Source organism: Hemitrygon akajei, chromosome 2 (genome assembly GCF_048418815.1).
Source record: "Hemitrygon akajei chromosome 2, sHemAka1.3, whole genome shotgun sequence".
Taxonomy (NCBI): Eukaryota; Metazoa; Chordata; class Chondrichthyes; order Myliobatiformes; family Dasyatidae; genus Hemitrygon; species Hemitrygon akajei.
The window spans coordinates 143,604,055-143,627,401 of record NC_133125.1 but is presented as its reverse complement, the minus strand read 5'-3'; the positions used below and the strand labels follow the sequence as shown (position 1 = coordinate 143,627,401).

General features: G+C 45.5%; 1 protein-coding gene across 1 annotated transcript in view; it reads right to left on the bottom strand.

Annotated features, from left to right (window-relative positions):
- The window catches only part of gramd1c (GRAM domain containing 1c), a 50,268-nt gene that overhangs the window by 12,723 nt on the left and 14,198 nt on the right, over positions 1-23,347 (bottom strand). Inside the window, exons 2-6 of the mRNA XM_073028907.1 lie at positions 20,984-21,099; positions 10,899-11,070; positions 6,904-7,084; positions 4,468-4,611; positions 2,441-2,559 (exon numbers count right to left, since the gene is read on the bottom strand). Of these exons, the coding sequence (XP_072885008.1) occupies positions 2,441-2,559; positions 4,468-4,611; positions 6,904-7,084; positions 10,899-11,070; positions 20,984-21,072 (705 nt within the window). The 5' untranslated portion in view covers positions 21,073-21,099. The remainder of the gene's footprint in view (positions 1-2,440; positions 2,560-4,467; positions 4,612-6,903; positions 7,085-10,898; positions 11,071-20,983; positions 21,100-23,347) is intronic.

The window sequence follows — 23,347 nt, the reverse complement described above, 5'->3', positions numbered from 1 at the left end:
GAACCAATCCCCCGCAGATAAGGAGGGCCGACCATACACTGGTTTTAACACATTTCCACCCTGACAAAGGTCCTTGGCCCACAACATAGACCATTTCTCTCCCCACAGTTGCTGTCTGACCCACTGAGACACCAAGACCACCAGGTTGATACAAGCTGCCCTGATAAAATTGATCAATACCAGATTGTTGCACAGACTCGGCTGGTTCGGGGGGAGACCCGTTGTTCTTCCTTGCTCTAGCTTGCATTTGACTGCAGGCCCTTCTGTTGTTAGCCACCCTCTGACATGACCTTGTAGGATCGACTATCGGCTGGAGGAGTGCAGTGGGAGTGGCCAACTTGTCTGTGCATGCACCATCTACACAATGCACTGCATACACTCATCCTGGGCCACTGACACAACCCCCAGCCCAACAAGAGGACAGGTGAGTGTATGGCCATGCAGGGAGGTCCAAGCACTTGACTTGTGGTTTCTGGTCTCAGCAGCACCTCTGACTGGAGATTTTACATCTCCATTGTTTTTACCCTCTTTCTCTAATTACCCCTCTAACCTGTTAGCCAGATGGTACCACGAGCATGAGAGGAAAGTCACCTCATTAAAGGAAGGATGTGGAAGCTTTAGAGGGTGCAGAGGAGATTTAGCAGGATGCTGCCTGGATTACGAGGAAAGGTTGAGAAAGCTGGGGCTTTTCTCTTTGGAGTGAAGGAGGATTTCAGGAGATACGTCCATACATGGCCTCCTCTACTGCCATGATGAGGCCAAACTCAGGTTGGAGGAGCAACACCTCATCTACCGTCTGGGTAGCCTCCAGCCTGGAGGTATGAACATTGAATTCTCCAATTTCCAGTAATTCCCTCCCCCTTCCCCTATCCCAGGTCCCTCTCTGCCTCTCTCCCCTTTCAACTTTCTGCTCCTTTATCTCTACAGTTCTTTCATGCTTATCCCCTCCCCCCTTTATCCTTCCTCTGATTGGTTTTCCACCTGGCGCCTCTAGGCCCTACCCCCTCCCCTATCTCTATTACTGGGCTTCGGCCCTCTCTTCCCCCCCATTCCTGATGAAGGGTCGTTGGCTACTCTTTTCTCACGGATGCTGCCTGACCTGCTGAGTTCTTCCAGCGTTGTGTACGTATTCTTTGATCCACAGCATCTGCAGTTGTATTTTTGTGTTTGGATTTCAGGAGACTTGGTAGAAGTGTACAAGGTGATAAGAGGCATGGATTGAGTGGACAGCCAGTACGTTTTTTTCCCCAGGGCAGAAATGGCTAAAATTGGAGGACATAATTTTAAGGAGATTGGAGGAAAGTACAGGGAGGATGTCAGAGGTAGGTTTTTTTTTTTTTAAAACAGAGAACGGTAGATGTGTGGAGCGTGCTCCCAGGGGTGATGGCAGAGGCAGACACATTAGAGACATTTAAAAGCCCCTTAGGTGAGCACACAGCTGAAGGAAAGACAGAGAGCTGCAGTATTCGGGAGGGAAGTGTTAGAGCAGGTTAAAGGTTGGCACAATTTCACAGGCTGAATGGCCTGTACTGTGCGGTACTGATCTGTGTTCTATGAACTTCAGAGTCGGCTGGGCTGCATTCTTACAGAGGGACTTCCTTCGTCCTGCCCATCCCTGCTGCCTATTCTGCAACCCAGACTCTCCCAGTCCACGAGGAGCCTCAAACCCGAAACACCAGCCTGCTTCTCTTCCCACAGATGCTGGCCAACCCCCAGCATTCCTCAGAACAGTCAGCGCTAGCGTGCGGCACTTTGCTGAGGAAGGAATTCCATCAGACTTTGATCTGAAGGGATTTGTTTAATGACAGCAAGTAGGAAATAGAAAGTTCTGATGCTACAAACACTCCATGTGCTGTTATTGTCACCAACACCAAGGAAGCATCCACCTGCCTTGGGAAACAGCTCTTTGAAAAGTGCACTGTCCCTTTGGCGTTGCAGTGGGGCAGGCATTCAAAGCATCGACATAGGGCTTGGGTAGACTGGCAGGGGCAGGAATCTTACCCACTGAGTACTGTTACACCCTCAGTCTATTCTAATGCTAGATACCAGCGCACTGCCTGGATTACAGGTCAGGAGCTATCAGGAGAGGATGGACAAACCCGGGTTGGACAAACCCTGGAGCAGCGGATGCTGGGTAGCTGCCAACCTGATGGCATGAACATCAGTTTCTCCAACTTCCAGTCATTTCTCCCCTCCTCCTCTTTTTCCATTCCCTCTCACCCCACTCACCTGCCCATTACCTCCCTCTGGTTCCCTCCCCTTCCCTTTATTCCACACCCCGCTGTCCTAGATTCCTTCTCCTCCAGCCCTTTACCACCCATCACCTCCCAACTTCATCCTCCTCCCCCCCACCGATCCACCTGCCCCCTTACCCGGTCTGGAGACCAGGTGATCCTTAAGGTCAGCACTAAACACAGGCCACTGATAGGAGGCCCAGTACCTGACTCTCAGTTGCAGTGGAGAACTTGCCGATCAATGGGTTTGTGATGGTTATTACGTATTTCAGAGTCCGTTTCTGGGTACCATTCACATCTCTCTCCCATGAACCCATGACGAAATCTGGGGGAACAAGATTATATCGTCACTGTGTGCTTGGTAAGTTACAAACAGATTCCAGCCATCTGGATGGCACAGATATGCTGAGTCTCTGTGAGCCCTGTAGAGATGCAGAGACACTTCCCTACTTTGAAATAAGAGCCAGCCCTCCGTCTGTTTCCCTGCGACTTGCATGCTAGCTTACAGCATCTCCTGCACGAGGGCTTCACAAATCGCTTTGAGCTGCAGCTTCCTTCTCTTCAAACACTTCCCATTCTAAAATGAAAAGCAATTCCCACTCTTCACACCATTTGTCTACTTTCTGCCCACAAACTAACCCTTCGATTTCCACCCTAAACAGTACACATCCCCCTCATAGTGGCTTTCCCCATCTGTCTTTTGGTCATCTGCACCATTCTCCCAGGGTCACTTGGACCTCCTCTTCCTGTTATACGATGTAAAAGAACTCTCCCTGTTGGTTTCTTTACCCCTCTTTACTTTGCCCCCATTGTTTATTTTCTCTCTGCTACCTTTCTCGTTCTCCTTTGCTGAGTTTATCCCAACGTTTGGGTCGACTGATAACTTCTGCCTCCTTGTTTTTGTGCTTTAATCCATCAATCCTGGCTGGTTCACCCTTCCTTTGTACTGCTCTATCTCACCGGGGGACAGTATTGTTCAGCTCCTTAACTGCAGGCCCTGGCCTGGTCTTTGCTGCCAGTCTACTGGCCCCGTACACGCTAGCTAACTCTTTGTTTCCTGCATGAGATCTAACAGTAACCCACGATAGCCTTGAGCTGCTGCCTCACCAGCAGCTGCGGTCTGTCCACGCTCAAGGACAATTCCACATTGAATTAGTCACAGAGTGGAACAAACGCGGCACTTCCATGCTGACTTTTTTTTGACCACTTACACAAATCCCACGTGCCCACATCAGGTCGGTAACCTTCTGTGCCTTGCCTAGTTAAGCCATTGTCTACTTTAACCATAGTGATTGTACCTGCCTCCACCACCTCCCCTGGCAGTGAACTCCAAATACCAAACACTCTCAGTATACAAGAATGAACTGTAGCGTAGTGAATATCAACGCACTTGCTGCTGTCTGGGAGGAGTTTGCATGTACTCCCCGTGACCACGTGGGTCTCCTCCGGTTCCCTCCCACATTCCAAAGACTAGTGGGTTAGTAGGTTAATTGGCCGCACGGGTGGAATTAGTCCTCACGTTTTGAAGATGAGAAGGTTGAGAGACTCAAGTTCCCAGGTGTGAACATCACTGTTACCCTGTCCTGGTGCAAACTCGTCAACACCTCCACTTCCTCAGTAAGCCTACAGAAATTCAGCACGTCCCTGTTGACTCTTCCCAATACTTAATCGATGCACCATACTGTCTGCATGCATTGTGGCAACTGCTCTGCACGTGACCACAAGAAGCTTCGGAGAGTTATGGACACAGCTCGGCAAATCACAGGAACCGGCCTCCTCTCCGTGGACTCTGTATATACCTCTCACTGCCTCAGTGAAGCAGAGAGCAGAATTATAATTAGAGCCCCCCCCCCCCCCCCCCCCACCATCCAGACAGTCTCTCTTCTTCCCTCTTTCATCGAGCAGAAGACACAAGAGCCCTAAAGCACCTATCACCATGCTCAGGGGCAAGTTCTATCCCAATCTAATCGTACAGTAAGATGCACTCTTTACCTCACGATCTACCTCGCTACGATCCTGCACTTTGTTTACCTACGCTGCACTCTCTTGGCAATGTTTACACTTCATTCTGCATTGTTATTCCTTTATTCTAACTCCAATCACTATGTAATAATCGGATCTGTAGAAACAATATGCAAGTTTTTCATCATATCTTGGTAAAAGTGAGAATAATAAACCAATATCAATATGCATAATCTTACACTTGTCAGTAATTATGCAAAATTGCAGTTACCTGTAATTTTTCTGGCATTTATAAAATTCTGTAGAAATTGAGAGTTGCTGAAGAGAAGCTCAACCATCTTGTCTGCATTCATGTTGAACACTCTATTAATGTAAAGTTTACCCTGGAGATCACTGCAAGAGGTTCCCTCTTCATCTGCACAGAATCAAATCATAGTCATTAAAAAATTCCCCAAGAAATATTTCTTCAATACAAAGCACTGTTGTATAAAATATAGATTGCCTTGCACATGACGTGTTACAGCTGGAACGTAAAAGCATTACACATCCTTATGGTGTGAATTCCCGTACAGCCCAGGAGGTGGCGCTGTTGTCTGCTTACTCCAGCTTCCTCCCTCCCCCACCCCGGGTCATCCCACTTTACTGCTGACAGATTCTCGAAAATGTGCCCTTAACCAGAACCTGATCCCGGGAGACGCTCCCTGTTTAACTTGTTATTAGCAACACAACTGTACGCTGAAAATGCTGGATATTCTCAGCAGGTCAGGCAGCATCTGGGAGAGAGAAACAGAGGTGATGTTTCAGGTCGAGAAGCTTTCAGAGGGTCCTGAAATTTTGTTCTTCTCCTTCAATGGTTGCTGCCTGACCTGCCAACTGTTTCCAGCAATTTTTCTTTGCACTTTGATGTCCAAACCCTTTAGTCTTTTTGAATCAAGTAACATGGTGATCACTGGTTAAATCCTAGAACCCATAGACTTGTTACAGCATGGGACCAGGCTATTCTACCCATCTTGTGCTTGCTATCTGAGTAGAGGAATCCCTTCAGTCCCATTCCTCTGGTCTATCTGTTCTCCATGGTGCTGATCCAGAACCCCCAGTCATCTCCAAAATGCTGGAGGAACTCAGCGGGTCAGGCAGCATCTATGGAAATTAATAAACAGTCAATGTCTTGGGCCGAGACCCTTTTTCAGGAGTGAAAAGGAAGGGGGAAAATGCCAGAATAAAAAGGTGGGGAGGTGGGGAAAGAGGCTAGCTGGAAGGTGATAAGTGAAGTCAGGTGGATAGGAAAGGTCAAGGGCAGGAGAAGAATCTGACAGGTTCTCATCACTGCTTCTGGCAGTAACTTCTGTTGCAGAACAGAACTGGTCATTGCATAAAGACGTATCGGAAGATATCTCCTCAGCTCATCTTTCCGGCTGCCCCCATTCTCTGCTTCACCTCACCGTTCGCTGTCCCACACAGGATGCAAACTCACAGGCAACACCACTATGCGACTGTGCTGCCTTACTGATTGATGATAGATTGAGGTTCAACCCTGACCTCGGCCGTTGTGTGTGGAGTTTGCACACTCTCCCTGTTACTGCGTGAGTACTCCTCCCCCACCCCCACGCGCTCCGGTTCCCACACACGGGGTAGTCATTGGCTGCTCCAAACTGTACGTGTAGGTGAGAGGGAGCAGAACCAATGGGGATGTGATGAGGTGAGAGTATAAACTGCAGGGAAATTGGGGGATGCAGGGAACCGATGGGCTTGCTGTGACCTGCTAATGGGCCACGGGCGACCAGCAGCGTTTGGGTGAAAGGGCTGCTGCACATAGTCACAAAGCTTGTCAACTCCACACCCGGGACAGGCCGCCTTCTCACCGCTACCATCGATCAGTAAGGCCGCACGGTAGCATAGTGGTTAGCACAACGCTTTACAGTACAGGCGACCCGGGTTCAATTCCCACCACTGCCTACAAGAAGTTTGCACGCTCCCCCGGGACCACGTGGATTTCTCCCGGGACCGCGTGGATTTCTCCCGGGACCGCGTGGGTTTCCTCCCACAGTCCAAAGACGTGCTCATTAGTAGGTTAACTGGTCATTGTAAATGGCTAGGGTTAAATTGGAAGATTGATGGGCAGTGTGGATTGAATGATCAGAAGGGCCTATTCCGTGTGGGATATCAATAAATAAATTAACCCACTGGTTCAGGAACCTGATGGTTGAGGGGTAATAACTATTCCTGAACTTGGTGGCGAATCCAGAGGCTTCTACAAAGAGAAAAGAGAGCCTGGCCTAGATGGTGGGGGTTCCTGATGATGCTTTCCTGCAACAGTGCCCCATGTAGATATGCTCAGTGGTGGGGAGGGCTTTACCCGTGATGGACTGGGCCGTATCCACCACTTTTTGTGGGAGTTTCCCTTCAAGGGCATTGGTGTTCCCATTCCAGGCCATGATGCAGCCACTGTTTCCTCTCTGCACCAGTTATTTTTGGAAAAGTGCATGTTTTAATGTCTTGCCCTGTGTTGCTATTGCAAAACAACAAGTTTCACAATATCAGTGATAATAAACCCAATTCTGATTCTGAAGGTTCACATACACAAAAAAAAAATTGTATGTGGGCAAGAAATTGAATGAAATAAAACACAACTGAAACCTTAGACCTTATGACCATGAAGAATAAAGTCTAACATCAACACTATCGTTTGGAAATGATTGGCCACTACCTTCTACCATGTCAGATGTGTCAGTCCTGTCCATGTGGGGCTCCTCATTGCCGTTGTGGTCCAAGCAGGAGGGCGATTGGATGGACAGTGCTCTGTGGCGCCCCCTGCTGCCGCTCCTCTCAGACACCCCGGGGGCATGACTTCTCTCACAGTTCTCGCCTCTGGCCTCTTCTCTGGGGGGCTGAACACATTTAACAATTTCACTGTCAATTTCGTGAACAATCATCAGCTCAGCCCATTTTTTTTTTTAAAGACAACTCTGGGGAAGGAATGCTTGGTTGCTACTGATCTGGACATGCACGTGTAGGAGTATTCACTTGTCTTGCTTCTCCCTTTCTCACGCGCACGGAGCACAACACATGCAGACAGACAGAGCAGGGAGCAGACTTAGCCGTGGCTCTAACCAGGGCAAGGAAAGACAGTCTCACCAGGATGGAGACTGCAGTCACGTCTCTAACCCTGAACCAGGACAAAGAGCACCACCCCCACCCCCAGGACGGACCAGATGACAGAGATGATGCCAGTGGAACTGGAACACGAGAGGACGATAGTTGTGTACTACAGGAACTATAAAGGGAATTTCAAACACTGGACCGTAGAAGAAAGCTGCATCAAAACAAGGCAGTGCACATGGTTCCATGGTGAAGGAGGGCTCAGTGGAGACATTAGGATGGCAGTGGTACAAGGTCATGGTTGTGGGAGCACAGGGAAGCTCACTGGGGCGTCCTTCAACATTCTGTATTCCAGCCCGGAACGTGGGCAGTGGGCGAGGGAAAGTGCCAGGTGGTACATGGTCTGCAGGCTTTGGCCCTCAAAGGAGATGTAAACATGGGTCTTGTACTTTGTTCGTGGGACTGAAACTCAGCTGAAAGAAGTATGCATAGATCTGGTAACTGAAGGCACCCATTTCATTCTCTGAAGCCCAGATCCGGGCGGAGGCTGGATTTGGGGAAGGTGCTGAAATTGACGGTAAGAGGCCAGACCTTGCCACTGAGCACAGAACCCCTGGCCCAATGCAGGAAAGCTTACACAGTTGAAGCATCATCCGAAGGAGTGGTTATGAATGAATGAATGCCAATGGCAGAGGCAGAGACACGAGGGGCATTTAGGAAACTCTCGTATAGGCCCACAGATGATAGAAAAAAAATGAAAGGCACAGTATTTCTATTCTCTGAACAACGGCCTGCCAATCTGAGACAAATGCCACTGCGTGCCCAGTTAAACCAACCATGAGACATGGGATCAGAGTCAGACCATCCCTTCCATCTCTTCTGTTAAAAACTAGGCCTCGTAGGAAGAGGCAGTTGACTGAGCACCAGCCTGGTTTCGCAATCCCAGTACTTTAGTCCCAGGAAACTGTCCAACCACATACGAATCCAAGATGGCGTGGAGTTGCAGAATCTATCAAGGCTGTGGCTCACATTTCATTGTTTCTTTTTAGGTTCATAGGGACGGTGGGGGGAGAAGGTCATTTGTCCACGTTCCTCCAACAACTCACTGACCCTGGGGTGTGGGGGGGGGGGGGAAGGAAGGTGTGGAGCACCAGCCTCAATATGCTAACCTGTCGGACTGACATCCAACCACAGGAGGAACACGTACTGTTACGTACCCGTGACACGTGACAGTGGTACCCTTGTCACGTGACTGCGGTTGAAGTTATACTGGACATGAGGTAATGGTGGAGTGATGTCATTTTCCCGCCAGTAGAGGTCATGTGACAGGTTTTTTCTACAGGGTATAAAAGGAAGACCCACCCTGTCAGGTGGGGCAGTTCGTGGCTGGATTTGCCAAGATGACTTCATATCACTGTGTGATTTAATGTGATGACGCAGTTTAGTTAAAAATGAAGTTTTATATAATGCCTAAAGTTTAAAAGGTCAGAGCCAACGGTTTCTTTGCTAATGGAGAGTGAAGAGAAGTTTGGAAAATTGATTTTCGATGGATTGACTTCGACCTTGTGTGATCCTCATTCGGAAGGATTTCGTTTACTATTCTCACGATAGTCTCCGCTGGAAAAAGCGGGAGATTGAGAATATTGTGGAAGGAAGGTCAGTCACTTTAAGTTGTTATATTTAATAAAATTCGACGTGGGAGTTCGACGCTGGGAATCGAAGGACATCGACGTGGAAGAGAATTTACATCGTTTTAAAAAGTCTCTCCTTTTAAAAGTACCGTGAGCTTTTGAACTGTCGGCATATCGTTTTAAAATACTGTTTTTTTTCGGCATACCGCTTTAACGAACTGAGTTCTTTTCAATACCGCTTTGAAGACTGTTTGGGACTGCAAAGCTATTAAGGACTGTTTGAGCAGCTGAGCTCGGATCATTGTTTGGGTTTGTTTACTTTTGAAGGGGGTTTGTTATCAGCGTTTAATAAACGTGTTATTTGTTATAAAACCCCTTGCCTAACTCATCTATATTATTGTTGCTCGAATACGTAACAGTACCAACGACACCACCCCCCACCCCCCCACAGGCTAGGTTCACGAATCAAGATCTAGTGCCCAGGGTCCCAGTGTCAGTGAATTCAGAGTTCAAGGCCTGGTGTCTGGTGATCGGTGGGTCCTGGGGTCAATGCCGAATGGTGAGGGTCAAATAGGAAGTCCAGAAGTTGAGGCCCGTTGGCCGGGCCAGAGTCTGTGAATCTGCGGAGTCTATAGGGGAAGCTAAATAGATAGATAGATAGATAGATAGATACTTTATTCATCCCCATGGGGAAATTCAACTTTTTTTCCAATGTCCCATACACTTGTTGTAGCAAAACTAATTACATACAATACTTAACTCAGTAAAAAATATGATATGCATCTAAATCACTATCTCAAAAAGCATTAATAATAGCTTTTAAAAAGTTCTTAAGTCCTGGCGGTAGAATTGTAAAGCCTAATGGCATTGGGGAGTATTGACCTCTTCATCCTGTCTGAGGAGCATTGTATCGATAGTAACCTGTCGCTGAAACTGCTTCTCTGTCTCTGGATGGTGCTATGTAGAGGATGTTCAGAGTTATCCATAATTGACCGTAGCCTACTCAGCGCCCTTCGCTCAGCTACCAATGTTAAACTCTCCAGTACTTTGCCCACGACAGAGCCCGCCTTCCTTACCAGCTTATTAAGACGGGAGGCATCCCTCTTCTTAATGCTTCCTCCCCAACACGCCACCACAAAGAAGAGGGCGCTCTCCACAACTGACCTATAGAACATCTTCAGCATCTCACTACAGACATTGAATGACGCCAACCTTCTTAGGAAGTACAGTCGACTCTGTGCCTTCCTGCACAAGGCATCTGTGTTGGCAGTCCAGTCTAGCTTCTCGTCTAACTGTACTCCCAGATACTTGTAGGTCTTAACCTGCTCCACACATTCTCCATTAATGATCACTGGCTCCATATGAGGCCTATATCTCCTGGTGCCAACATCTGCAAATCAGAGTCCACTGGAAGCTGAAGATGCCTGTTCTGGGGTTAGAGGACTGTGCTCGTTCCTGGGTGGGAGGGAGGAACAGGGCTCTGTGCTGTTCTGCCAAGCATTATGGGTATGCCACGTTGGCACCAGAATGTGTGGCAACACTTGCTGGCTACCCCCTGCACGCCCCCTGTTGGTAGTTAACACAAACAACACATTTCACTGTATGCTTTGATGTACACTTGGATCTTTATTTCTCTGAAAATCTAGAACCACAGGGAACACTGGGCAGGAAGAGGAGCTGAGAGCGAAGGGCAAACGTGCAAAGCACTAACACTCAATCTGAGGAATGAGGATCATAGACCTCGGAGTGAGGTCAGTTTCTGAAAGGACAGTAAATCAAGACCAGAGCAGTGATTGCAGACAGATTACAGACACACAGGAGAAGTGCAGGAAAATGGTGAGAAGGTAATAACTGTCAGCAGACGTAAACTTTGTTCTATCGGCTCAGCAGCGACTCACTCCATCGCTAAGGAAAAAAGTCAAAAGATCCGGGGACGGTGGAGAGGAAGGGGGGGTGGAGAAGACTTCCTTACCGTGGCTGGTCCATTGTCCTGGGTCGTAGGTGTAGGGATTATAAATGTGGTGTCTCCAAACGGAAGTGGGGTGCTTGAATCCTGAGCACACACGTTACTCCAGGGTACTCTGGGAGTGTTTGCTGAAGATCCTTTATCATTATGGTCGGTGCACACATCTTTTCCCACAGGTCTAAACAGGAACAACACAGTCATGCACCAGAAAGGGCTTCAACACATCACCTTTCACAATGCCTCTCTCTCTATATCACATTGCAAATAACTATATTCTGAACGGACAGGCATTCTTATCTCAAATACCCATCATTTTTGATACAGGGGAATGTCAGATTTAATGTCTTTGGTTGGTCCTATCTTCCCGATTTGTTTTGCAGTAATATTTGTATTACTACTATCGGAGAGGACGTACAGCAAGGGGTCCTGACCTGGGGCTCACAGGCCCCTCGGTTAATGGTAGCGGCCCATGGCATAAAAAAGGTTGGGAACCCCGACGCAGGATCCTGAGAAACCCAACTCAACAGCGTCTTCCCCTCTCCCTTCACATTTCTGAGTGATCCACAAACACTACCTTGTTATTCATCTTTCGCTCCATTCATTTTGTAGCTTATAGTAATTTTTTACATCTTTGCACTGAACTGCTGCCACAAAACAACAAATCTGACGACGTAGGTCAGTAATAATAATTTTTAAAAAACAGAATATAGAACACTACAGCAGAGTAAGGGCACTTTACCTATTCTACCAGTATTCCAGGGTCAAAATAGAAACAGAGAAAACCTACAGCACAATACAGGCCCCTCGGCCCACAAAGCTGTGCCGAACATGTACTTTCTTTAGAAATTACTAGGGTTACCCATAGCCCTCAGCTCTATGTACCTTTCCAGGAGCCTTTTAAAAGACCCTATTGTATCCACCTTCACCACCATCGCCGGCAGCCCTATCCAGGCACTTACCACTCTCCGAGTAAAAAAAAAACTTACCCCTGACATCTCCTCTGTACCTACTTCCAAGCACCTTAAAATTACACCCTCTCGTGCTAGCCATTTCAGCCCTGGGAAAAAGCCTCTGACTATCCACACGATCAATGCCTCTCATTATCTTGTACACCTCTATCAGGTCACCTCTCATCCTCCGTCACTCCAAGGAGAAAAAGCCAAGTTCACTTAATCTGTTCTCATATGGCATGCTCCCCAATCCAGGCAACATCCTTGTAAATCTCCTCTGCACCTTTTCTATGGTTTCCACATCCTTCCTGTAGTGAGGTGACCAGAACTGAGCACAATACTCCAAGTGGGGTCTGACCAGGGTCCCAGCTGCAACATTACCTCTCGGCTCCCAAACTCAGTCTCACGATCGATGAAGGTCAATGCACTGTATGCCTTCTTAACCACAGTCAACCTGCGCAGCTCAATAAGCCTTGCATGGGGTAACTTATCAAATGCCTTGCTGAAATCCATATACACTACATCCACTACCCTACCTTCATCAACATGTTTAGGCACATCCTCAAAAAATTCAATCAGGTTTGTAAGGCACAACCTGCCTTTGACAAAGCCTTGCTGACTATTCCTAATCGTATTATACCTCTCCAAATGTTCATAATCCTGCCTCTCAGGATCTTCTCCATCAACTTGCCAAACACTGAGGTAAGACTCACTGGTCTAATTTCCTGGGCTATCTCTACTCCCTTTCTTGAATAAGGGAACAACATCCACAACCCTCCAATCCTCCGGAACCTCTCCCGTCCCCATTGATGATGCAAAGATCATCACCAGAGGCTCAGCAATCTCCACCCTCACCTCCCACAGTAGCCTGGGGTACATCTTGTCCGGTCCCGGTGACTTATCCAACTTGATGCTTTCCAAAAGCTCCAGAACATCCTCTTTCTTAATGTTTATATGCTCGAGCTTTTCAGCCCACTGCTTGGAATTCCCTCCCAAACCGCACTGTGGGTGTACCTACACCTCAAGGGCAAGTAGGGATGGGCAATAAATGCTGGTTTAGCTGGTGACGCCCACATCCCGTAAATAAATAAATAAGGTACCCAAAAGCCTCTTAAATATACCTAATGTACACTGTCTATAAAAAGTATTCTCTCTCCCTTGGAAGTTTTCATGTTTTATAACATTGAATCACAGTGGATTTAATTTGGATCAACTGAAAAGGACTCTTTCTTGCCAAAGCAAAAACAAATCTCTGTAAAGTGATTTAAATTAATTACAATTTACAGGGGTACATAAGTATTCACCCCCTTTAATATAACACACCAAATCATCACTGGTGCAGCCAACTGGTTTTTGAAGTCACATAACTAGTTAAATGGGGATCACCTGTGTGCAGTCAAGGTGTTTCAACTGATTGTAGTACAATACACCTGTATCTGGAAGGTCCAACTGCTGGTGAGTCAGTATCCAGGCAAAAAACTACAGCATGAAGACAAAATAACACTCCAAGCAACTCCATGAAAAGGTTATTGAAAAACACAAGTCAAGAGATGGACACAAGAATATTTCAAAGTCACTGAATACAGTCAAGTCAATCATTAAGAAATGGAAAGAATATGGCACAACTGTAAATCTGCCTGGAGCAGTCCGTCCTCAAAAACTGAGTGACAGTGCAAGAAGGTGACCGGTGAGGGAGGCCACCCAGAGACCTATGACAACTCTGGAGGAGTTACAAGCTTCCGTGGCTGAGATGGGCGAGGCTGTTGCCCAATACTTCACCAGTCTCAGCTTTACGGGAGAGTGGCAAAGAGAAAGTCACTGCTGAAAAAAACTCACATGAAATCTCAGCTAGAGTTTGCCAGAAGGCATCTGGGAGACTCTGAAGTCAGCTAGAAGAGCTTTTTGGCCATCAGACTAAACACTATGTTTGGTGTAAGCCAAACACCGCACATCATCAAAAACACACTATCCCTACCGTGAAGCAAGGTGGTGGCTGCATCGTGCTGTGGGGATGCTTCACTGCAGCAGGTCCTGGAAGGCTTGTGATGGTAGAGGGTAAAATGAATTCAGCAAAATACAGGGAAATCCTAGAGGAAAACCTGATACGGTCTGTAAGATAATGCAACTTGGGAGAAGATTTGTTTTCCAGTAAGACAATGGCCCCAAACATAAAGCCAAAGCTACACTGGAATGGCTTTAAAACAACAACATTAATGTCCTGGCGTGGCCAAGTCAAAGTCCAGACCTCAATTCAGTTGAGAATTTGTAGTTGAACTTGAAAAGGGCTGTTCACTCGCGATCCCCATGCAATCTGACAGAGCTTGAGCAGTTTCATAAAGAAGAGTGGGGGAAAATTGCAGCGTCCAGATGTGCAAAGCTGATAGACACCTATCCACGCAGACTCAAGGCTGTAATTGCTGCCAAAGGTGCATCTACTGAATACTGACTTTAAGGGGGTGAGTAATTATGCAATTAATTATTCTGTGTTCAATAATTGTAATAAATTTAGACATATTTGTAGAAATTTGTTTTCACATTGACACCAAGGAGTCCTTTCTGTTGATCAGTGTCAAAAGAGCCAGTTTAAATCCACTGTGAATCAATGTTGTAAAACAAAAAATATGAAAACTTCCAAGGGGGTGAATAAGCACTGTATATGCCTCCCCAACTCTCCTGGCTGCAGGTCACACACACACACACACACACACACCCACCCCCCACCATTGACCATGGGGTCATGGAGGCCAAACACAACAGCTAGAACTTTATGTATGGAAAAGTGGAGGGCCTGCACTTCTCAGACGTGAATGGTGGAGAAAAACTCAACTAGATTGGCACCCGGTCAAAGCTCTCAGTGTGGCATCAACAGGCAACAGCAGCACAAACGGCAGCACGAACCAGACACTGACACAGCTGCTTAATGCTAATACGATTAGTAAACTCAAAGGCACAAAAGCCAGAATTAAACTGGGTGAAACAGCAGCTATAAAGCACGTCCAGTGCCTTGCGCACTACATCCTAGAGTGTTGCTGAACGGCAGAGCTTGGAGGTGTCTGGAACTCTCTCCAAGGTTGAGTGGAGCGACTGGACCACACCCATTGTCCTGGTGATCAAGAAAGGGAAGGCCAGAGCTGTTTTGCATATGTGGGGTTTACAAGGTGAGCATCAACCCGGTGCTGCGTTCTGTGCAGTAGCCCCTGCTACAAGTAGAAGATATTTTTGCACCTTTGGCAGGCGGGGAGAGGTTTTCAAAGATTGACTTGTCACAAGCCTATATGCAAATAGAGATTGAGGAGTCAAGCAGGAAGTTCCTCACCATTAACACTCACAAGGGACTGTTCCAGTGTAATCATCTGGTCTTTGGGCATCACATCAGCTCCAGCAACTTGGCAAAGGCCAATGAACCAAGTACTCCAAGATATCCCCGGAACACAACGTTATCTTGATGACATCATCATGACTGGCAAGAATGGTGAAGAGCACCTCCAGAACCTTGGTAAAGTGTTTACTGGGCTGAGTGAGTATGGTCTGCGTGCAAAGAGAGAGAAATGAGAGTTTTTCAGGAACGAAATCTCATGTTGTGGACGTGTCATTGACAAGCAGGGCTTATACAAGAGAAGACTGAAGCAGTGCTACAGGCACCCAAACTGGAAAATGTGTCACAACTTAGATCATACTTGGGCCTTGTAAACTACTACGTCTGGTTTCTCCCAAACATTACTACAGCAAATGCACCGTTACAGACAGGCGCAAAGTGGGAATGGTCAGAAAGATGTGAAAGAGCATTCAGGGAAAATAAGAGACTTGTAACATCCGTTGAACTGCTCACCCATTAAGACTCATCTCTGCCCATGAGACTGGCATATATGTTCTGGGGCCGTTTTGTCAAACATTATGAAAGATGGATCTGAATGTCCGATTGCATTTGCTTCCAGGTCACTGACGAGCACAGATCGACCACCAGGCCCTTAATCTAGTCTGGGGAATAAAGAAGTTCCACCACTACTTCAACAGACAAAAGTTTACACTAGTGACAGATCACCAGCCCCTTGTGTCCATCTTCAATCCCAGGAAGGGAATTCCAGTGATCGTGTTCAAGGGTACCAAGCAACACAGTAACACTGACAGCTCGTCACATCTTCCAGTATTGGCAACTGAAGAAATGTCTTCATACTGCAACCCAGCAGAAGTGTTCCACACTGGACTGGCGGACCAGTTGCCGGTAACAAATTCTGAAATAGAAAGGGAAACAGGGCATAGCCAAACATTGTCAAAAGTATGAAATCGCCATGCAGATGGCCAGCTCATGGTAACCCTATGTTTCCAGAGTTCTCAGCGAGACAGGACCAACTGTCAGTATGTCTCATGTTGTGGCTCCTTCTAAACTGTACACCAGAGTGTTAGAAAATCTGCATGATTACACCTGGGTACGGTCAAGATGAAAAATCTCACCCAGAGCTATGTGTGGTGGCTGAGAATAGATAAACAGATTGAAGGCTTGTACGAGATGCCAAAAAGTTCAAAATGCACCCTCACATTTTACACCTGGGGAGTGGCCATCTTCACCATGGCAAAGAGTACATATTGACCTTGCTGGGCCATTCATGGACTCCATGTTCCTGATTGCTGTGGATGCTCATTCGAAGTGACTGGAGGTTATACCAAAGAAGTCAACCACCTCAGCAAAGACTATCTCCGTCCTGAAGACCACCTTCGCCAGAAATGGCTTATCAGAACAAATTGTGAGTAACATTATAATAATTCAGACGGCTCATGAAGAAAAATGGCACCAGAAATTTCATGTCAGCTCCTCACCACCCAGCAACGAATAGGTTCACTGAAAGGTTTATCCAAACCTTCAATAAGTCCATTAAAATGATGGACAAGAGGGACATTTCTCTAGAGCAGTGGTTCCCAACCTTTTCTATGCCCCACACCCCTAGGAAATGTTTGATTAATGTTCGCACCCCCTACAAAAGTAATATCACATTTGAAGATGAAGAAGTCTAATTTCTAACTTTTGAACCACATACAATACTATTGGTGAACAAACTGAACTTAAAAAAAATAAGCTTTTAACTCAGCGCATAAAATGCAAATACAAATTGAGCAATTAGATTCTAATTTATTCAGCATTGTAAACAGTAAAATCAATCCCAATTGTGAACATAAAATTCAATGACTTCTTTGCTCCTGATTCTCATTCATGATTTTGTCAAAACATGGAACTTTCTTGCTGACTGTGATCCGCAGGTCTGCCTGTGGATTGAGGCGATTCCTAGATTTTGTCTTGATTGACAAAAGAGAACTGAATCCAGATTCACTCAAGTATGTTGTTGCCAATGGAATGAGGACATGGAGTGCTTTTCCACCAACTCTTGGTAACATATCCAGTGCTGCACACCAAAACTCCTCCAAAATCTTGCTTTCAAATTGCATTTCAAGAGCTTGATTTGTCCGCAAATCAATAAGATCTTCCTTCAGCTCTTCATCATCTGACATTTTCTCCAAATTGTAGGAATATGGATTCATGATCCATTCTTCTGAAATCTTCAGGTCTCCAGCAGCAAAATATCCATCAAATGATTCTGACAGCATTTCCAAATGAGCCACAATTTCTTCACGCACAGTAGGAGTTATGGATCCACCATCATTAACCATCTCTGGTTAAGGAAAATTTGAAGGAAAATTTGAGAGACTGCCACTTTTCATCCTTTGACACCAAAGACGTAACTTTTCTTTGAAGGCATTCAACTTTTCACAAGCCTTCAATATGTTTATCCCTTTTCCTTGAAGAGGAACATTCAGGTCATTCATACGAGTGAAAATGTCAGCTAAGTAAGCCAGCATTTGGGCAAATTCCTGTGATTCCATTGCCCCAACCAGATCACATTCACACTCCTCCAGAAAAACTTTGATTTCTTCCCGTAGTTCAAAGAAGCAGGTTAAAGCTTGTCCTCGTGACAACCAATGGAATTCTGTGTGGAAAAGCAAAACTGAATGCTCACTTCCCAGATCCTTACAAAATGATTTGAAGATGCGATGGTTCAAAGCACGCCCCCTGATCCAGTTGATGATCTTCACACAAGTATCAAGGACTTTCTTCAAATTTGGAGGCAATGTTTTTGATGCCAATGCATGCCAATGAAGAAAACAATGGGTGACTTGCAAGTCTGGAATCTCCTTTTTTTATCAATGCAGAAAAGCCAGATTTATTTCCAAGCATTGCAGGTGCCCCATCAGTGCACACAGAACCAATGACTTTGATGTCTAAATCATGTTAGGCAAAGAAGTCTTTCACCAGCTGCATCACATCCTTTGCAGTTTTTGTTTTCAGATCTTTACAAAACAGGAAATCTTCCTTCACAGCACCATCATTGACATACCTCACTACTGAGATGAGTTGACGACAACTGGAGTCATCAGTTGACTCATCCAACTGAATAGAGATTTTAAGAGGACTAGCTCTGACATCTGAGATGAATTGGTCCAAAATATCTTCACTCAAATCACTGATACGGTTGTGAATGACATTATTTGATAGGGGCACCTATTCAAATTTTTTTCTTCCTTCTTTGCCCAGGATAATTGTTGCCATTTCCAGTGCACATGGCTTGATGAGATCTTCCGCAATTGTATGGGGCTTCTTGGATTTGGCCACTTTATATGCCACTTGGTATGAAGCAAGAAACAAAACCTAATTTTGGAAGAGTTCCTTGTGAATCAAAACAAGCTCTTTTGATTTTCAATGACCCAACATCATGTCCTTCAACATCAGCTCTGCCAGGCTTGTTCTTGAAGTGCTCTTGAAGTATGGATGGCTTCAGATTTGAGTTGGAAAACACAACGCTATGAATAATGCACTGGGGTTTTTGCAAGCCATCGTTTCCTGTTGTGCAAGTGAAACCGAAGCACACATAGTCATCATTCCATTTCCTTCTTTTTGACATGACGAAGGGTTAATGAAGGGTTAAGGGTAAAGAGAAAAATATGAGCTAATATGAGAAAAACTATCTGACTAAGTCAGGGATGCCTGCTTTACTCAACCAGACACACCTATAGCAAAGTATTGCAAGAAATACGCTTTCGAATATTATATTACGATATTATCTGCGGTTACGCCAAGATAAATCGTCAGGTGGAAATGCTACGGGGATGGGTTGCAACTTAATAGGCTACTCTTTACTGAATTTACACACCTATTCCCGATTATTACCGGAGATATGAACTCCCTTCACACGATTCAAAGTCCTCGGTGCTAACCATGATACCTCCGCAACTAACACAATTCAAAATTATCAACGATTCAAGAAAAAAAACCTTTTAAGAGGAAAAAACCTTCAAAATTCAAAAACTTCTTTAATGCATTGAGACAAATACAAATGAATGACTTCAGCTGCTTTTTATCAAAATGTGGCTTTTTAAAATTTTGTAATTGAATAATTTACCTACTGTCTGCGGGTTTGGTTTTAACGCGAAGTCGTTACTCGATGGTTGATTCGGGATGTATAAAGATTTTGGCATTATGAGATGATTTTTAACTCTGAGATGTAACCTTCTATCTAACATTGATGAGACTCCTCAACTCTGAGGTGCAACTCCCAGGTAACACTGACGAGACCCCTCAACTCTGAGGTGTAACTTCCGAGCTAACACTGACGAGAATCCTCAACGCTGACTCGGGCAGCGGGAGACTGGAGTGAGTTTACATCTCTCTCGACTCGGGAAGTGGGAGACTGGAGTGTGCTTGGGACAAACGTTACTACCACTTCTCAAGGCGCACTGGCAGCTGGCTGAGTGATGACTCGTGACTCGTCACTCAAGGACACAAGCCACTCTTTGTCGCACCCCCTGAAATTCCATCTCGCACCCCAGGTTGGGAACCCCTGCTCTAGAGCACAAGGTGGATAACTTCCTTTTTGAGTATCGGAACTCTGTTTATGCGACGGTAAGAAACCAAACACCTGCAATGCTGTTCATGAGCAGGAGTCTGAGATCTCACATGGACCTTCTGAAACCAGATCTACAGAGGGAAGTGCAGAACAAACAGTTCAACCAGTTGCCAAGCAAAGCAGCAAGGAGCTTCAGGGTTGGACAGGAAGTCCTGGTGTGCAACTACCGAGGGGACGAGTGGACACAGCTACAAGAACAGGACCACTGATGTACACAGAGGATGCTGGAGATCAGACAAGGAGACGTCATGTGGACCAGATACTGGATGCTCAACCGAAGAAAACACCTGTGTTGACTGCATCCAACCAGACGGATACATTACAGTCACCGGACTTGCCTCTCAGTGATGATCACATCACAGACAGCAACGTGACACCAGAAACCGAGAACGTTGTCTTAAACAGTACACCTGCCGAACCTGATGGCACTCCACAGATCCAGAGGCGCTATGAGATCGTTATCATTGACAAGACACCTGCCAGACCTGATGCTATTCCACAGGTCCAGAGGCATTATCCTGAAAGAAACAGAGCACCACCCAAGAAACTGAACCTTCAGAACTGTGAAGTTAGTTCTGGACTGCTGTTGTGAGAGCATGTTTATTTGGAACATGGGATTACGAAAGGGGAATTGAATGTTTTGTATATACACAGTTTTAAGTTGCATTAATCTAAAGGGGGAGGAACTGTAATGTATGGGATCCATTTCTTTCAGAGCAATGACCCCCCCCCCCCCCCAGCACTACGTATTGATCTGTTGTCTGTGTATGCGCTGTAGCGTACTCATATGTATTGTTCTCTCTCTCTGTCTGGCTGCAATCTGAATACACCAGTTAAAACCGTCTCCCGTGTGAGTGTTTTTATTTAATTGGTATGTAATTGTGCACAGACACAACAGATGGGACCAGTAAGTTTCTAATAATTAAATGTAAAATTCACAAATTATCACTGTCAAATGTTACACACTAGTTTTACAGGAAAAAGAGTGACACTTATCCACACGGAACAAACTTCATTATGAAGACAACAAGATATCCTCATTATTAATTGGTTTCCCTTCCAAAATCACTAAATGAGAAGAGCAACATATCAATCTTCAGCTGATCATGAATAAAAGACCAAAATTTTACCATTGCCTTTGATTGGGGAATGGTCTAAATCCCAGTTTACAGTGCAGACATTTCCTTACCCTGACATCTGGCCAGTCTCACTGGATAGTCGGTTGTCCATTTCATGTCTCTTTAATGCCTGATCAGCGCCGTAATCCAATCGTACCATGCTACAGAGCTGCTAATCATTCGCATGCTAGAAGCACAAAGGATGTGAAAACAACACAAGGAACTTGAGTTACTCAATCTTTGATTACGAAGCTAACCCCCCCGGAGAGTAGGAGATTTGATACAGGTATACAAAATTATGAAGGGTATAGATAAGTTAAATGCAAGCAGGCTTTTTCCACTGAAGTTGGCTGGGACTACAACCAGAGGTCACAGGTTAAGGGTGAAAGGTGAAATGGTTAAGAGGAACAGGAGGGGGAACCTTTTCACTCAGACAGTGGAATGAGCTGCCAGCGGAAGTAGTGGGCGCGGGTTCAACTTCAACATTTAAGAGAAGTTTGGATGACTACTTGCATGGGAGGATATGGATGGCTATGGTCTGGATTCAGGGCGATGGGACTAGGTAGTATAATAGCTTGGCACAGACTAGATGGGCTGAAGGTCCTGTTTCTGTGCTTTAGAGCTCTATGACTATAAAGGAGTGGAATTAGATGTTCAAGTATTTAGTGTAATTTGATGGAAATGTGTATATCCATCAGTTAATTGATTCCACCCAGACCTTGCACTGTCCACTATATAGAACCAAAACATAAAACTGGATGATGATGAATTCTCTTCTTTCACTGAAATAAAGATAGAACATGTGGGAAGTTCTCAACAGGTCAGGCAGCATCTGTGGAGACAGTAATAGAGTTAACGTTTTGGGTCAAGGACTTTTCTCCAATTCAACACCTGCAGTTTCTTCCCCCACTGAATAATTAGGATCAACATGTGGGAGAACTCTCCCCTTGAACCACAAAGATCTCGTTACACCCTGTGAACACTCTCATCCTTAGCCGGCTACCTGGGGACAAAGAAGAGAAGGAAGTGAAAGGTACAAGCAAGGGAAGACATGTCTGTGGATTTTCGAAAGGCTTTTGACCAAGTCCGACATAAAAGATTAGTTAGCATAAAGGACAGTGTAGATACGTAATTACCACAGCTTCAAACTACAGAGAGCTGTGGTAAAGACATTTCTGAAATGGAATAGTCAAGATTAATAGTAGGATCTCTGTTTTTTTATTGACCAATGTTAATGATTTGGATAGAACACGGATATAAGCCCTTTGGACCAGCCAGTCCATGGTGTCCACCCAATAGTCCCAATTTCCTGCATTCATGCCATATCTCTCTAAGCCCCACCCACCAAGAGCTTTTTAAAATGATACTATTACCTCAACCACTCCCTCTGACAACTCATTCCACGTAGTCACCACTCTTTGCATGAGAAAGTTGCCTCTTAATTCTTTTTCCTCTCGCCCTAAACCTCCACTCAGTGGCCACTTTATCAGGTACCACCTTCAACTTCCACTCACTGGATTTCTTTTCGTTTCTGATACCATTCTCTGCAAACTCTGTTTGTGGAAATCCCAGGAGATCAGCAGTTTCTGAGATACCAAAACTCTCCCGTCTGGCACCAACACTCATTCCACAGTCAGAGTCACTTGGAACACATTTCTTCCTCATTCGGAGGTTTTGGCCTGAACAACTGAACCTCTTGACCATTGCTGTATGCTTTTAGGCACTGAATTGCTGACACATGATTGGCTGATTGGATATTTGCATTAATGAGCGAGTGTATCTAATAAAGTAGCCATTGAATGTATGTTAGACTTCCCTACCCTGAGGAAAAAGACAGTCACTATCCACCTTATCTACACCTCTCATACTTTTAAACATTTCTAGAAAGGTTGCTCCTCATTTTCCCAAGTCCAAGCCTGGCCAAACTCTCCCTATAACTCAGGCCCTGTAGTTCTGACAACATCCTTTCCAGGACTTTACCCAGTTTAATCTCCTCTTTCCTATAACAGAATGACCAAAACTGTATATGGTATTCCAAGTGCAGCTTCACCAACAACTTATACAATTGCAACACAAGTTAATAGTTAAACTTTAAAATTGCCTTCAAAGGGCAAGTCAAAATTTCAAAACATGCAAAGTGGTAGATTGTGTGGAAGGCTGAAATAGAGGCAAAGGTTGTCTGGATGACTATGTGGACAAAAAGACAAATGAAATTTAATAGCAAAGAAAATGCATGAACTAGATGGGCCAAAGGGCCTGATTCTGTTTCTATCTATTCTGATAGATCGACTGTGATACACCTCAAGTTTGTATGGGGGATTCTGGCATGTTCAAATGGTAGAAGATGCTGAGAAAGGGGTTAGTAAAGAATTTGGATGTTGGGCTTGGTAAACAAGGCCGCAGGAAACAACCACTGGGAGGTTATAGGTCATAGG